At 47.6% G+C, this 13,102-nt stretch overlaps 1 protein-coding gene across 5 annotated transcripts in view; it reads right to left on the bottom strand.

The window, feature by feature from the left end:
- LOC144151587 (uncharacterized) overlaps nucleotides 1-12,596 on the bottom strand; it is a 147,156-nt gene extending 134,560 nt beyond the window's left edge. The window contains exon 1 of one of the 5 annotated variants that reach the window (XR_013318906.1): nucleotides 11,723-12,595. Coding sequence is in view for 1 of the 5 variants with exons in the window: in XM_077682693.1 (XP_077538819.1) it covers nucleotides 11,723-11,785 (63 nt within the window). In the remaining 4 variants the exon portion in view is untranslated. Of the gene's footprint in view, nucleotides 1-5,864; nucleotides 6,045-11,219; nucleotides 11,274-11,722 lie in introns of those variants that run through there. The other 4 variants (XR_013318905.1, XR_013318908.1, XR_013318907.1 and 1 more) reach the window with 4 other exon arrangements.
- Nucleotides 12,597-13,102: the final 506 nt, after the last annotated feature.

Raw genomic sequence — 13,102 nt, 5'->3', positions numbered from 1 at the left:
AGAAGGCGGACGGGAGTCATTTATGATGCAGTGCCGAAGTTTGAGGGCCTCAATGCGCCTGAGCTCTGAGAGTGGTGTCAAATCCAAAGAAGGTAGTGCTGAGGACTTCCACAAATCCATCGCGCATTGCGTCGTATTAAGATTTCCAGAAATCCTAATACGACGCAATGCGCAATGAAAAATGCACGGGTAATTCTTTTTCCCCATCAAGAACGCGTGCAGAATGTTGTGATAGGTGATGACTGCATGCGTATACACGCGCGCATTCTTCCTCAATTCGCTCCTCGATAACTGGAGAGACGGATGAGCAGGTTATGATTCCTCTGGGTGACACGTTACTAATTACACATGAAGTGAAGCATCATGACTCTGGTCCTCTAGAAGGGCAATGCGGGCTCTTTCTATACTGCTGTTCATCTACTCGTCCGCCGTTGTCCCGTGTGTGTCGCGGGATAAAGCTCTCATTCCTGTTTCCGTCAATTACTAATGTTAGGTGCGGTCCAGGGTGACGAGGAGGATAAGAATGAAAAGGATGTCTATGCGCCGCGATGAAAGAACGTGCATGCACCACATTAGCTGGTAGAAAGAACAACACTTTACGCTACCACGTGGTAGTGCGTGTGATTCCCGGCCGTTGCGGATATCTTTCTATGGAAGTGGTAAAGAAACTATCCTGAGTTGTTATTGTGGTGCATGCACCTTAGAGATCACAGGAGGCATATACTAATTCGTAACGCTACACTTATATACGGCGTTCCCCTGCAAATATATTGCTGCGACGTGAAAAAACCCGTACCGAACTTTTAGAGCCCGCAACATAGTTAAAGTGGGCCTTCATTTTCTGGCACTAAAGCGGAAAACATTGGCTTTGCTAGCGACCATGCTTGGGTAGTCGTGGTGTACTGACAAATCGTAATGGAACTCGGTCTTGCGCGACTGATGGTCGCGTGGTTAGTCCACGGCGAAATAGAGATCCTGCAGTTATGTCTTTCCTACGCGAGCAACGACGTACTTTGTGTTTTGTCCTCGGTACTATTGTTCAAGACCAACCAACGAGCTAAACAACTGCGCTGCAAGCTTGAAGGCACATGCAAACATTTGTATTAGCTGTGCCAGGGGACAGGAAAGTTTTCGCACACGACGTGCAGAGGAAGCGAGCACATTAAAGAGCATTCTCTCTCTCTCTCTCTCTCTCGAGTTGTTATTGCAGGAACGCAAAGTTAAAATCTGGATTTCCGGAGAAGAAGACTTGCTACAAATCTAGTTCCGCTGTGGAAGCACTGTTTGTACTAAATTTTAACCAGTAATAACGGAACGTACCGGCCGTGGGGATTCTCGAAAAAATTTAGTGTCTTCAACACGTGAAAGCTAGAATGCAGTTTTGCGGGCGACTACTGATGCACGCGAGCAGTAGAGACTACATACACCGCAACAATCTAACTCGACAGAAATGTACGGCAAACTCGCTGATCATTTGTGATGGGTACGCACATTTATCCCAGGCACTTTCCGTTTTTTTTATGATCCGGATAGGGTTATCAGTGATGCAAGCCTTGGTTCTAAGTGACCACCATACCTCTGTAAATAAAAATATACACTTGCTGTTATTACGTTCCACAGACGTCACATACTAACGTGGTTATTTTTTCATAACAAATTCACAGGATGTCTTACGGTATCCCTAAGATGACTTGAAGGCGGACAGCCTGAGTGTCGATGCATTAAACTGGGCACGTGATTTACTTTGTTTACATTATCTTTTTTCACTGTCCCGTCCACCGTCAACATATCTTTCATCTTCTAATGCGACTATTTTACTGGCAACTCTTATATTGACATCCATACAAATCGTCTTTGTCACCCACATTTTTCCACTTTATTTGTCAGCTTGATTAGCTCCGCCTTCTCTGTGTTAGTTCGTTCGGCTGGATTCTCCCACTCCATTCATCTGCGGTGTGCTGGTGTAAACGGCAATATCCCACTAGTGCCTATAGTTCACGCTCATGCTGTCATGCTATGGAACGAACGCGTTCTTTTTTTATTTTGTCGCCGAAGAAGAAGCGTCTTAAAACGAATGTTAGCTCAAGGACGATGAAGGTCGTCTGAACGATGAGATCGACATATAAGGTTTCCGCCTTAAAGAGACCCGCAACACTTTTTTTTACTTCTTTTAAAATATTAAATGCTTGCAGAACATAGTCGCACAACACACCCAGTGCGTAGACTAATTAAGGGGTCGCAAAGTGCCTCAGCCAAAAATTACTGCTCTGTGCCCCTCAGATAATTTGGAAACTCTCTGAGAAGATTTTTCTCTTTCCCGGTGTCGGCGCTCTTCGACCGCCCGCATTACGTCACTAAGGCCATGTAGCGGCTGTTGGCCGGTTTTCCTTCAGTTGCAGCAATGAACGCTCTTCGATAGCACCTTTAAAATTCAAGCCACGAAAGCAAAGCAGAAACGGAAGGCGTATTTGGTGCGACGAGCAAATCACGCAGTGCCCGTTCCATTCTGGCGATAACAATAGACTTTGCAGTGCTTCCACACGCGAAAGAAAGAGTGTAAGTATTTATCTAAAGTGTTGGAGGGTTCCTTTAATAAAGAATCTATCGGTTCTGCCTTTGCGTATATTTCAGCCTAAAAAGTCCCCGTAGACGATCTTCACCACAGCACTCCAGAATGACCAATTGAAGCGACCAAGTGTGCAAATTCGGCGAAGCACGAATCCCAACATATGATTTGACTAGAAAAGTGCGTGCGCGCTGTGACAACACGCAGCGCGTGAATGGCGTTTTGCATTGCGCAATCTCACTGCGCAGAAGCCCTTTTTCATTCAAGTGGAATGGTCGGCCACGTTATTCGTCGGATTTGCACGCTAGTCCACTTCGATTGGTCGTTCTGGAGCATTGTGACGAAGACGCCATACGGGGACTCCTTAGAGTGTACGCGAAGCGCGCCGTATGCCGTATACGATGTTTGCACATTAGGGTTGTTCGTTTTCGGGTTTTATATTTTTTAAAAATCGGGGGTGTGAAAATCGGGTGCTACTTCTCGAACCGATATTCGGGGAGAAATTGGGTGTTTTTATGAAACCATTCGGAAATTCGTCTTTTTTTCGGGTTAAATAGATAGATGTACTAAGTTTATTTTATACGCTCAGCTTTTTTAGAGGGTATCACAGGTTTTTTTTAGGCTCTAACGCGTTTAAATTGGTGCTTATTTCGAGCTGGTAATTGGGGGGACTTCAAGGTTCTCTTGAAAATGCTCTCCGAAATTTGGCACTTGTTTGGAAATGGCTAAATAATGACAATAAATAGCATTTATTGCTTCTAACTAATGAAACATTTTATTCACGAAAAGCTGGTCATCGATTGTTCCCTTATCCTGGCTTACATACATCGGGGTGATCTGCTTGCGCCACCTGTCGGTCTTCATTCGAGGCCTCTCTGATCGCTGAACGTATCTCAGCTGCGGAAAGATTCTGTCGGCAAGACAGCTTCCATTAGCTAGGCACAACAATGTCAGGGTAGCATTTGCCAGCCTGAGGTTGCGGGTGGTAGAGTCATTCCAATGCTCAATGAGTTCGGAAAGTGTGTTTTTGCGCTAGCTTCCAGCAAGTACTGGCTGAGAACGGTGGAATGTCAGAGGACAATTGTGCAGATCGCTCCTTTGAAAAGGTCTATTCAGGGAGAAATCAAATTTAATTAGAATTTCCTGCAACATGTTCGGGGTGTAAGAATCGGGTAAAATCGGGGTTTACCCGAAAACCAATTACCCTAGTTATACTGTATGCGCATATTCGAAATGTGCATACAGTATAACATAACGAAATGCTCTGGCACGTTTTGGCGTAAAGGTGTCTTCAGTCAAACCCAAGTATCAGAATGAAAATGTATTCACGCAATTATGTGCAAATCTGAACGGTAACATGGTCTTGACAAAGCTGTGGTTGAAACCCAAGCTCCACGGGTTCCAATGCGACCGAAACCCTCGACAGGCAAGTCCTTCTCACATAACAACTTAAGATTGCAAAGTTGATGCACAAGATATACGAAGTGTAACACACTACTGGGAAACAGAACAGTACTAAATCAAGGTTCGAGAATTTCCCTCAACCAGCAACGGCTGAAATACGAATCAAGGCATTGCAGGCTGAGGGGGATGTCCTTGTTTACGACAAAAAGATACTTTCTCATGCATGCATGTACATATACCACATACCCACGCTCCCTGAGACAATCGCCTGGTTCAACTTCGCCACGATGTGCTCAAGGGTCCAATCGATGCCAGCAACAAAGCAACTTCGGTGATGATAGCAACGTGCATGCACCATTTGACTGAATTAATAGTACGAAGTGTCTAGAGTGCCGTCCGACGGCACTCTAGCTGATCGTTGCAGGCATGGCTAGAGTGCCGTCCGACGACATTCGAATATTTAACACTAGGCTAGCACCGCTCGAACTGTCTGTTGTTGTAGTTTAGAGGATCCGTCTCAGCTTATTGATCCCCGAGTCGGTGGTTCGACACCGGCTCTTGCTTCGGTTAGTTTTTTTTTTCTTATTTATTTGAAGTGTAACTTTTGTGCCTTAGGTTAGTTTTGGTGTTTTAAATGATTTGTTTGTGTGCGTTAGGTTAGCTTATGTTATGTTTGGGTTAGGTTGCCTAGCTTTATGTTATCTAGAGCAACGTTATTAGAACAACATCTAGAGCGATGTACTGCCAGACGGGGCAATTTTGTCATAAAACGCCTGTGGACGTCGATATAGCGGAGTGCTTATAAAACCGTCGGACGCCACTCTAGACACAGCCTTAATAGTACCTACGCTCTGGCCCCGCGCAGGGGAGATTGTCACTGCCTGATGCCACAGCGTAGAGCGAACTTTTGAATCAAATCGTTTTCTAGAAATCGTCATTCGCCGTTATTTCGTTTCTGGCTGCATGGATTTGTGACAAAAAGCCTTGTGGTGAAACTGATACAGATTGTCTTAGAGTGCGTGGAGGATTGGTCAGGTATGTATACGGCTATCGGCTGCTAAACAGATCTGAAGAACAAAACGAAATTGCACCGGACCATTACCTACATGCCAGCTGAAAGGGAGTTGGCTAAGATTGGATAGAAACTGCGCGCACCGTGCTAGGAGTGCTAGATTGCATGCTTGCTTGCTATAGCTCCCTTGCTTGCGGGCTTGCTCAGCCACAAACAAGGGTCAGTTTCGTATCTTGTGCAGACTACGGCTTTCCCAAGAAAATGTCAGCTGCCGTTTAACCGTAACGTTTTGCACAGCTGATATTTTTGGGGGTCTGACATGGCGGCAAAAACTATGCACCCACACGAAGACATGCAAAAGACCCGAGCTCGCTATCATTTCGCCATTGGCTAACACCAAGCAGCTAATATCCTGCAGACACACACGCGGAAAAGAGAAACAGATCAGGGGCAGTATTATCGTGTTTGTTCGTTTTGAAAACATCCGTTTTGCGGCCGTTTTATTGTGACGTACTTGCAGTTGAAGGCGGGCTTTGGGTTTACTTTTGCGCAACTTTTCTAGTAAACACATTTTAAGCGACTAAACATATTTTAAACTATCTTTTATGTGTTTATTGTTCCGCCCGCGAACCAACAACAAGGCGACGAAAAATCGTCTGCTCCCAATCGTCTGCTCCGAGAAGCCGTGGCTCATAGCTCCGCCGTGCTTGCAAGGCGTCACATCCATGTGTTCGCTTTTAGCCAATCAGGGCTTGCTCAAAACGGACAATTTTGAAACGGACACAACACGGACAAAACACGAGAATACCACCCCAGAGCTTCTCAAACGACATTTCCGAACCGAAAATAGAGTGAAAGGATCGGAATCGTCATCGGCCTCACCTTGTATTCCTGGAACCTGCGCGCACACAAGTTTTCGACGCGTCACGGCCGCGTCCAGTCAAGATACACGCGTGTCGGCGTTGCTGACCGTCCATCGCCGACGGTGTTAGCCCTCGTTAACGTCGTCGCCGTGTGTGGAGACCGGCTGCTGCGGCAACGATGCGGCGAGCAGCGTATCCGACTGAGCCGGCGGCTGCGGCGTGGGCAATCGAAGGGACGCCCGCAGTGTCAGAAAGGCGACCGGGCGCTGCCGCCCGCATACCAATGCTTCCTTCCCACGGACTCTCGGTGCTCCCAGGCTTCCCAAGCCCTCCCCGGCATCTCTCCCACCTCCACGTTTATCTCAACTGCTTTCCCAATTGGTTCTGCGTGTATATCTAGCTCAACATATATCCACGAGTTGGCCTTAATAATGGTTATCAGGCCGCATTTATTACATAACCGCGGGATACAACCGTTAGGCTTTTCATTCCGTTTCAGGCCCCTCCCCAGGTTTCACGTCAGTGGAGATGGCCCGGGATTTTTTTAACTGCTACGCCAATATAAGCTCGTAGTTTCGTTTTTCACGTGACGTTCCATAAATATCTTTTGAGTTTATACGGATCGGCTTAACTTTTCAGTACACCGGTATATGCTGACTGCTAAATTGCCCCCACTGCAGCTGCTCGAAATGCAATCTATGCACTCTAGTTTCGAGCACGCCACAAGCGGTGCTACAAGGTATTAAGCTTGTGTCTCTCAGTGAACCGTTGGGCATATAAAACACTCCCTTTGGTGGCTGACAAAGTGCTGTGGGCACTCATGACGCAAGCGAAATGACATCGTGTGCGAGGCATGAGGCCACGATGGGTGCGTTCCGTATCTTGTGTTGGAGGAATTATGTAAACGGACTTAAAGGGACCCTGCAACACTTTCAATAAGTGCTTTCACTCTTTTCTTCGCGTCTGGAATCACTGCGAAATACAGTTATCGCCAGCACGGAGCGGTACTGCGCGATTTGCTTATCCCACCAGATAGGCCTTCCATTTCTCCTTTGTTTTTGTGGCTTTTTTTTTTTCAAGTTGCAATCGAAAAGCGTTCATTGCTACAACTGAACAAAAACCGGCCAACAGCCGCTACATGGCCTTAGTGACGTACTTAGAGCCGTCAAAGAACGTCAAGACCGGGAAAGAGAGAAAAATCTTTTGAGCGAGTTTAGAAGTTATCTGATGAGCATAGAGCAGTAATTTTTGGCTGAGGTACTTTGCGACCGCCTAAAGTATAAGTACTGGGTGGGTTGGGTGAGTACGTTCTGAAAACATTTGTGGAAACAGTTCGTGATCAGTCATGACAGCAGCCCTGATCATAAATATTTACGGTAGGATTGCTGCTCCTAGGTTCTGGAGATATTCATGGATCAGACAGCTGTATACAGGGCATGTGCGTAGTATTGTATGGCTTTTCCAATCAGATATTTTGTTCCGGTTATCTCTTTTGCAGGGGCAAGGGCTCGTTGCTTCTATGCCTCCAACGGTGGCCCATGCTAACAGTTGTTAGGGCTTCTGGCGTCTCTAAAAAATGTATTTCTCATTGTGTGCGCCCTTTTTTCGTGGTTAGGTATGCGACCACGGTCTTTCCTCTTGATTAGTATTTTTTTTATTCATTTGTTTTGGAATGCGCACTACAGTGATTTGATGGTATAGTCGTTGTATGCACACGCATCTTACACCGAGGCATCAACTCCGCGGCCTAAATGACAATTTATGCAAAGATAACCGGGGCGACTATGCTCTACCGGGTTCCTCGTCATGCAGGGACACACAGTACAAGTAACGAAAACAAATAGTTTTGCTTTAAACAGCGGCTTCAGTGACGACTACCCTAAGTCCCCTGGTGGGAGGGGTTACTTCGGCTTAAGCCCGTTCTATTTGGTGCGAATTTCGCCTGCAAATTTGCAGCTGCGGCAAATTTTCTGTGGCAAATTGTCAAATTTTCGGAACAATTAAACGTCTCCTGTGAACGCCGCTTGGCATTTGTCAATTTGCACCAGCAGGGAATATAGGATAAAAAATCCCGGGCAATCTCCACTTACGTGAAACCTGGGGATGGGCGAGGCATGCAGCGTATAAGTGTATTCTTGTCGCCTTGGCGGTTTTGCCAACAGAGACGAAACCATTGGGGGGTACGGGTATAGTATACATACAGCTTTGCTGTAAAAGTCTCTTGTCTTTCAAGCATGAAGCTCTCTAGCGCGAGGCGTAAACGAGTTTCCCGGTTTTTTAGTACCATGACTACATGAGACGACGGTTACGATGACGACGACAGGAGACGCCAACAGCCCCAGCCCCCAAGGGGCTTCGCCCCTAAAATATATCGTTTAATCCGCGTCATATAGAACGGGCTTTACGAGGTGAAAACAGTCGAACCAGTCGTGTTGACGGTGGTTCTAACAACTTCGTCTAAGCGGATGTGCCCTGCAACTGATCGCCTTCGGTCGCAGCCTGGGTCCTTCAGCCATCTCGCAGATCGGGCGTCGCGCGTCTCTTAGTACTTCCTGTCATCAACTGTTTCCCACAGCCAACATCGGCGCAGCTTCCTTCCTTTTCGCTAACTGCTTCCGTACTCGTACTGTGCTCAAACCCCTCGTTATTTCTTGCCGCACCGCCACAGCTTCGTCGCGGCAGTTACGGCAGCGGCGGATGCAGAAGCCACAGTAAGAAGAGAAGGAAGGTAGAGTACGGGAGGGTAAGGAAAGGTGAGGGAGAGGGCTGCATGTGTGCTTGCTTTCTCCTCGGCGGCCGAGGTTATTGGTAACTCCCGCGGGGCCAATGTCTTGCTCTTTCGTCGCCGTTGCTCCTGACTGCCGCTGTTTAGTCCCTGCCGCCAAGCGCGGCGTCTGTTGTGGGAGCCCGGGAGACAATACGCCCGATAAGGGTTCGCACGCACAAGCCATCTGTCCATTAATTACTCTCGACGGCAGCAACACACGGGGGCAAGAACACCCCCCTTTCATCTCTCCAGGGAGAGAGACAGCCTTTCCTCGCCTGCAGCGCCGGTAGTTGACGCGATTCTCTGATCCCGATCTCTGATATTGCTACCCCCTCTCCCCTTCCCCCTACCCCCCCGCCTTGCTTCTTTTTCTCGGAACGGCCGGTCGTTGTTATTCGCTATTATTATTTCATTTTCGGGCCATTCTGTTTTGTTCTTGCCTCGGCTTGCTTCACCGACGACGTCGTCCACTAGCGTGCTGCGCGCTGTTCTCGTTGTGTGTGTTTGTGCCACCACTGAAACGAGCGGGCGCCTCGTCGTTGTTCCTAGGGCTGCGTTCTTTTTGAGTTTGTTCATCTCGTTTCGCTCGCTTGTATACACGTCCCCGCTGTTTGCTGCTCCGTGCGTGTCCCCGCCGCCCAATGTCCGTTCGCGAGATGCGGCCTGTGTTGTCGGCCGGACGGCGCCAGACAATCGCTACGCCGGTCTCAAATCTTCGCCGAGACTTCTTTTCTCTTTCGGCCGGGGTCACCACCAGCCGGAAGCTGGAATGGGGGCCTCGAGAAAATTTCGACTCTCTTGAGCGGCGCTTGAGTGACGCGCCTGTCTTGCTTTCCTTTCAAATGTTCACTTTCGCGCGAATCTTTTCTTGGTGTTGGTTATTTAGTCTTGGTTATTATCATTTAGTGCACATCTATCCTACCAGCATGAAACTTTCCATTGCTTATCTTTCCTCGATGTGGGAGTAAATCCCGCTCGACTATATTTATCTACCATTTTGTTATTCTCGTTTGCTGGGGAGTGGGAGTCACTCACCGCGTATTTGAGTCTTATTTTCAATATGCCAATCATTAAACCTAGGGTTTTCAAAGGGCGCGTTTCTTTCTTTCTTTCTTTCTTTCTTTCTTTCTTTCTTTCTTTCTTTCTTTCTTTCTTTCTTTCTTTCTTTCTTTCTTTTGTTTTGTAATCATTCTATACCTTATATCAAAGAACAAGTAGCCCTCAGTGTTCGTATTTCTTTCCGTCCATCGGTCAGTGTGCCAGGCAGTTTGATTTAACTCAAATTACCCGGTGTGTCACTCTGCCGGTTCCAGTCAAAACGTGTCTGCTCACTAGCCCTGTTGGCTTGTGGCTAAGGCAGTGCGACGTTTAGCTCAACAGGGCCATGAAGAGAAAATGCAGCACGGTTCATCCTGAAATAACTAGCCTTTGGAAGCTCACTCAGCTCTTTTCAGCCACGAGAGACGTTTTTTTTATTAATTTAGAGAAAACAAAAGAAATATCGCAAAGCTTTCAAATTTCGCGCTGCATTGAGATATTATGGGCAGAAGTAAAGCAATTCAGGCCAGTACTACAAGCATAGTCATCGGTGTGGTAACTCCACGTTAGCATTCAAGTGATATGATCAGACCGAATAGTAGAGGCCCAACTACGATCGCACTGTCATGTTTCTTTGGCGATGGATTTGGTCGGCGGCCGCCACTCGCACAACAAGACGTCTAAGAGACTTCTAAGAGACTTCTAGGAGTCTTCGACAGAAAGTGGCTGGCGGGTAGCCACTGCTTGAAATGCTTTCTTAAATATACCGATTACTCGTATAAATTTTGCTGTAAAATTGACGTCGATGTTATCGCATTGGTATATTGTTACAGGGAAGTCTCCTGAATGAACCAAATCTGCATTTCGTCTTCATGGCCCCTTTATCCCGGCCATGGCGGCCATTTTTTTCTGAAATTCGGATATGCACGTTTGTGTAGATTTCGGCTCACGTCAGAGATCCCCAGGTGGCCTAAATTCATTCGTAGCTCTCCACTCTGGCGAATCTTATAGTCCAGGTGTACCTTGGGTGTGTAAAACTCCCAAAATTTGAATTTGTAAACGCGGCCCGCCCTGGTAGCTCAGCGGCTAAGGCGTTGTGCAGCTGAGCCCAAGGACAAGGGTTCGATTCCCGGCTGCGGCGGCGGCTTTTCTGATGGAAGAGAAAAGCGGAAGCGCCTATATGTCGAGATTTTGGTGCACATTAAATATCCCCAGGTGGTCGAAATTAATCCGGAGCCCTCCACTACGGCGCACCTCAGAGGCCAGGTTTAACTTTGGCGCGTCCCACAATCAATCAATGAATTTGGAAACGGGTCTGACGTCGACTATTTTATTAGCTCCTGCTCTGCTAAGCGACATAGATGTTCCCTGCATATTGGAGTACCTTAGGACCGCACAATGTCCGTCCGCGTCCGTGCGCATAGCATTTACAATTGCAAAAAATCACACAGGCACGGGCAGGATTCGAGCCTGTGTCTGGTAGAGCAGACAGAGTTAGTATCAGTCGTCTTACCCATTGGGCTACGACCGTGAGTTAGTGCCCGAGTGTCCAATGGCTTACTCCCTCACCTGTAATGGTGCGGAGTACCGTAGGACCTCCAAATGTCCGTCCACGTCCATCCCTGCGCACACCACCATCAAGCGAAAATCAAGTGAAATTTGATTTGAGCCATGAGTTGCAGTTTCATTTAGAGAATAATCAAAGTGCAACTCACGGCTCAAATCGAATGACGGTCGGGGCGCAAATCGGATGTAACTCGTGGCGCAAATTGAATGTCATTTCGAGTCTCCGTACTCCGCAGCCTCGCCATCATCGACGGAGTGGAGGTGCTGCATTTTTTTTTCAGGGCCCACACACATACGAAGGTAGACGGTGCACAGTCGTGTATGTTCATAACAAAACGGGAAATAAAAAATAACTCAAGTCGTAACTATGCACTGTCAAGGAATATCTGATATTCTAGCAGTCATCTAATCTTCATAGCACACCAATGCATGAGATATAACAAGCTTATTAATAAAGATTAAGTATAATTGCTACTCAGTACATTTAACAATACGTTTCAACTTACCGCATCGTGTAAAGCCTCTGGTGATGACAGCAAGGCACGATATCCGCACAGCGTCGCGTTCATTTTGCTCAATTTGTACACAGCATTCAGCAACACACTTCACACCACGTCACTTCAGTGATCGCCACACTCCTCATTAACGTGCAGCTTCAATCCACACTGCGCACGTGGCGAGTATTCTGGCCCAAACCCCTCAGTTTTGCGTTAATCCGTACGTTCAATGGACTTGACTGCTTGCATTCTTCGTGAATTCCGCAGTTTTGGTAGGAGCTTTGATGCAGGAAGGTCTCGCTGGGAACTTGAGCTCGACAATGAAGAGAAGGTGTCTTTCTTGCCTCTGCCATTCTCCCAGACAAGCTTCGTCCTAGGAACCTAAGGAGTGTGCACTTCTCCCACGTTGATAAGGCAATCTTCTCACGCTGGGGACATAACCGTAGAAATGCTATTTTTGACCAGTGGACACACTGACACTTTGTGTCCAGTGGAATACTGGACATACTGGACACACTGAAGACCTTCCCTTCCACTGGACACACCAACTCGCGACTTGGGCTTCTCCGCATACTTGAAGGGCATAGAGGCGAAGCACACACATTTTAAACACAGCGGCACTTTGTTGCTAAGGTTTCCACTTTCGTTTTCGCTCAACAACACGCGACTCGGTGCAATATCGTTTCCAGCGGTCGTCCTCCGAGTCCCCGCACGTTTCCACCGCACGCAGCACGGAGCTTGCCGCTGGCTGCGCTGTCTCGCGAGACGCAGCTCCTGCGAGTGAAACGGCGTGTTTGTCCGCATCGTTTCGTGCTCAGCGTAGACGTTTAATAAGCACCGCTGCCCGTTGAATTCATGAATGGACTTTGCATAATAGATTCCGCCGCCGGTCTCCGCGGCCATGCGGGCTGAATCGAAAAGCAGCGAGCCGCAGCTGCCGCTTTCCTTATCTCGCCGCGAAGCGCATATTTTCTGCCCGCCGCGGCTATCGCGGCCTCCGATCGAGTAATTCATAACTACGCATTGCGCGGTGTTGGCCTCCGGGGCGTTTCCTTGCTGTTATGCATACGGCCGAGCTTGCATAGGTGGTGGCACTCGATGAGTTAATCGTGTTTGAGTAATAGAAACCAGGAACTTACGAGCGTGCTGTGTTCTTCGGCTATCTTTTGCGTCGGTTTCTGTTTCCATTTTGCCTCGTCCTTGGTGTTGCTTCGTCCGTGTTTTGCTTTGATCTCTGGCCTTACTTGTCATGTTTTGAGGACTTGGGACGTTAACATACAAGAAGTCAAAGAAAGAGGGTTTCTGCAGTTGCGGATGGGAATACATTGGCTCACAATTATTGGCGGCATATTGTTGCCAGGAATGGACCCCACCTTGAACCTTGTTAGT

This window comes from Haemaphysalis longicornis, unplaced genomic scaffold (assembly GCF_048455015.1).
Source record: "Haemaphysalis longicornis isolate Haplotype H1 unplaced genomic scaffold, Haemaphysalis longicornis Haplotype H1 scaffold_9, whole genome shotgun sequence".
NCBI classification, from domain to species: Eukaryota; Metazoa; Arthropoda; class Arachnida; order Ixodida; family Ixodidae; genus Haemaphysalis; species Haemaphysalis longicornis.
This window is presented reverse-complemented; position numbering and strand designations above follow the sequence as displayed.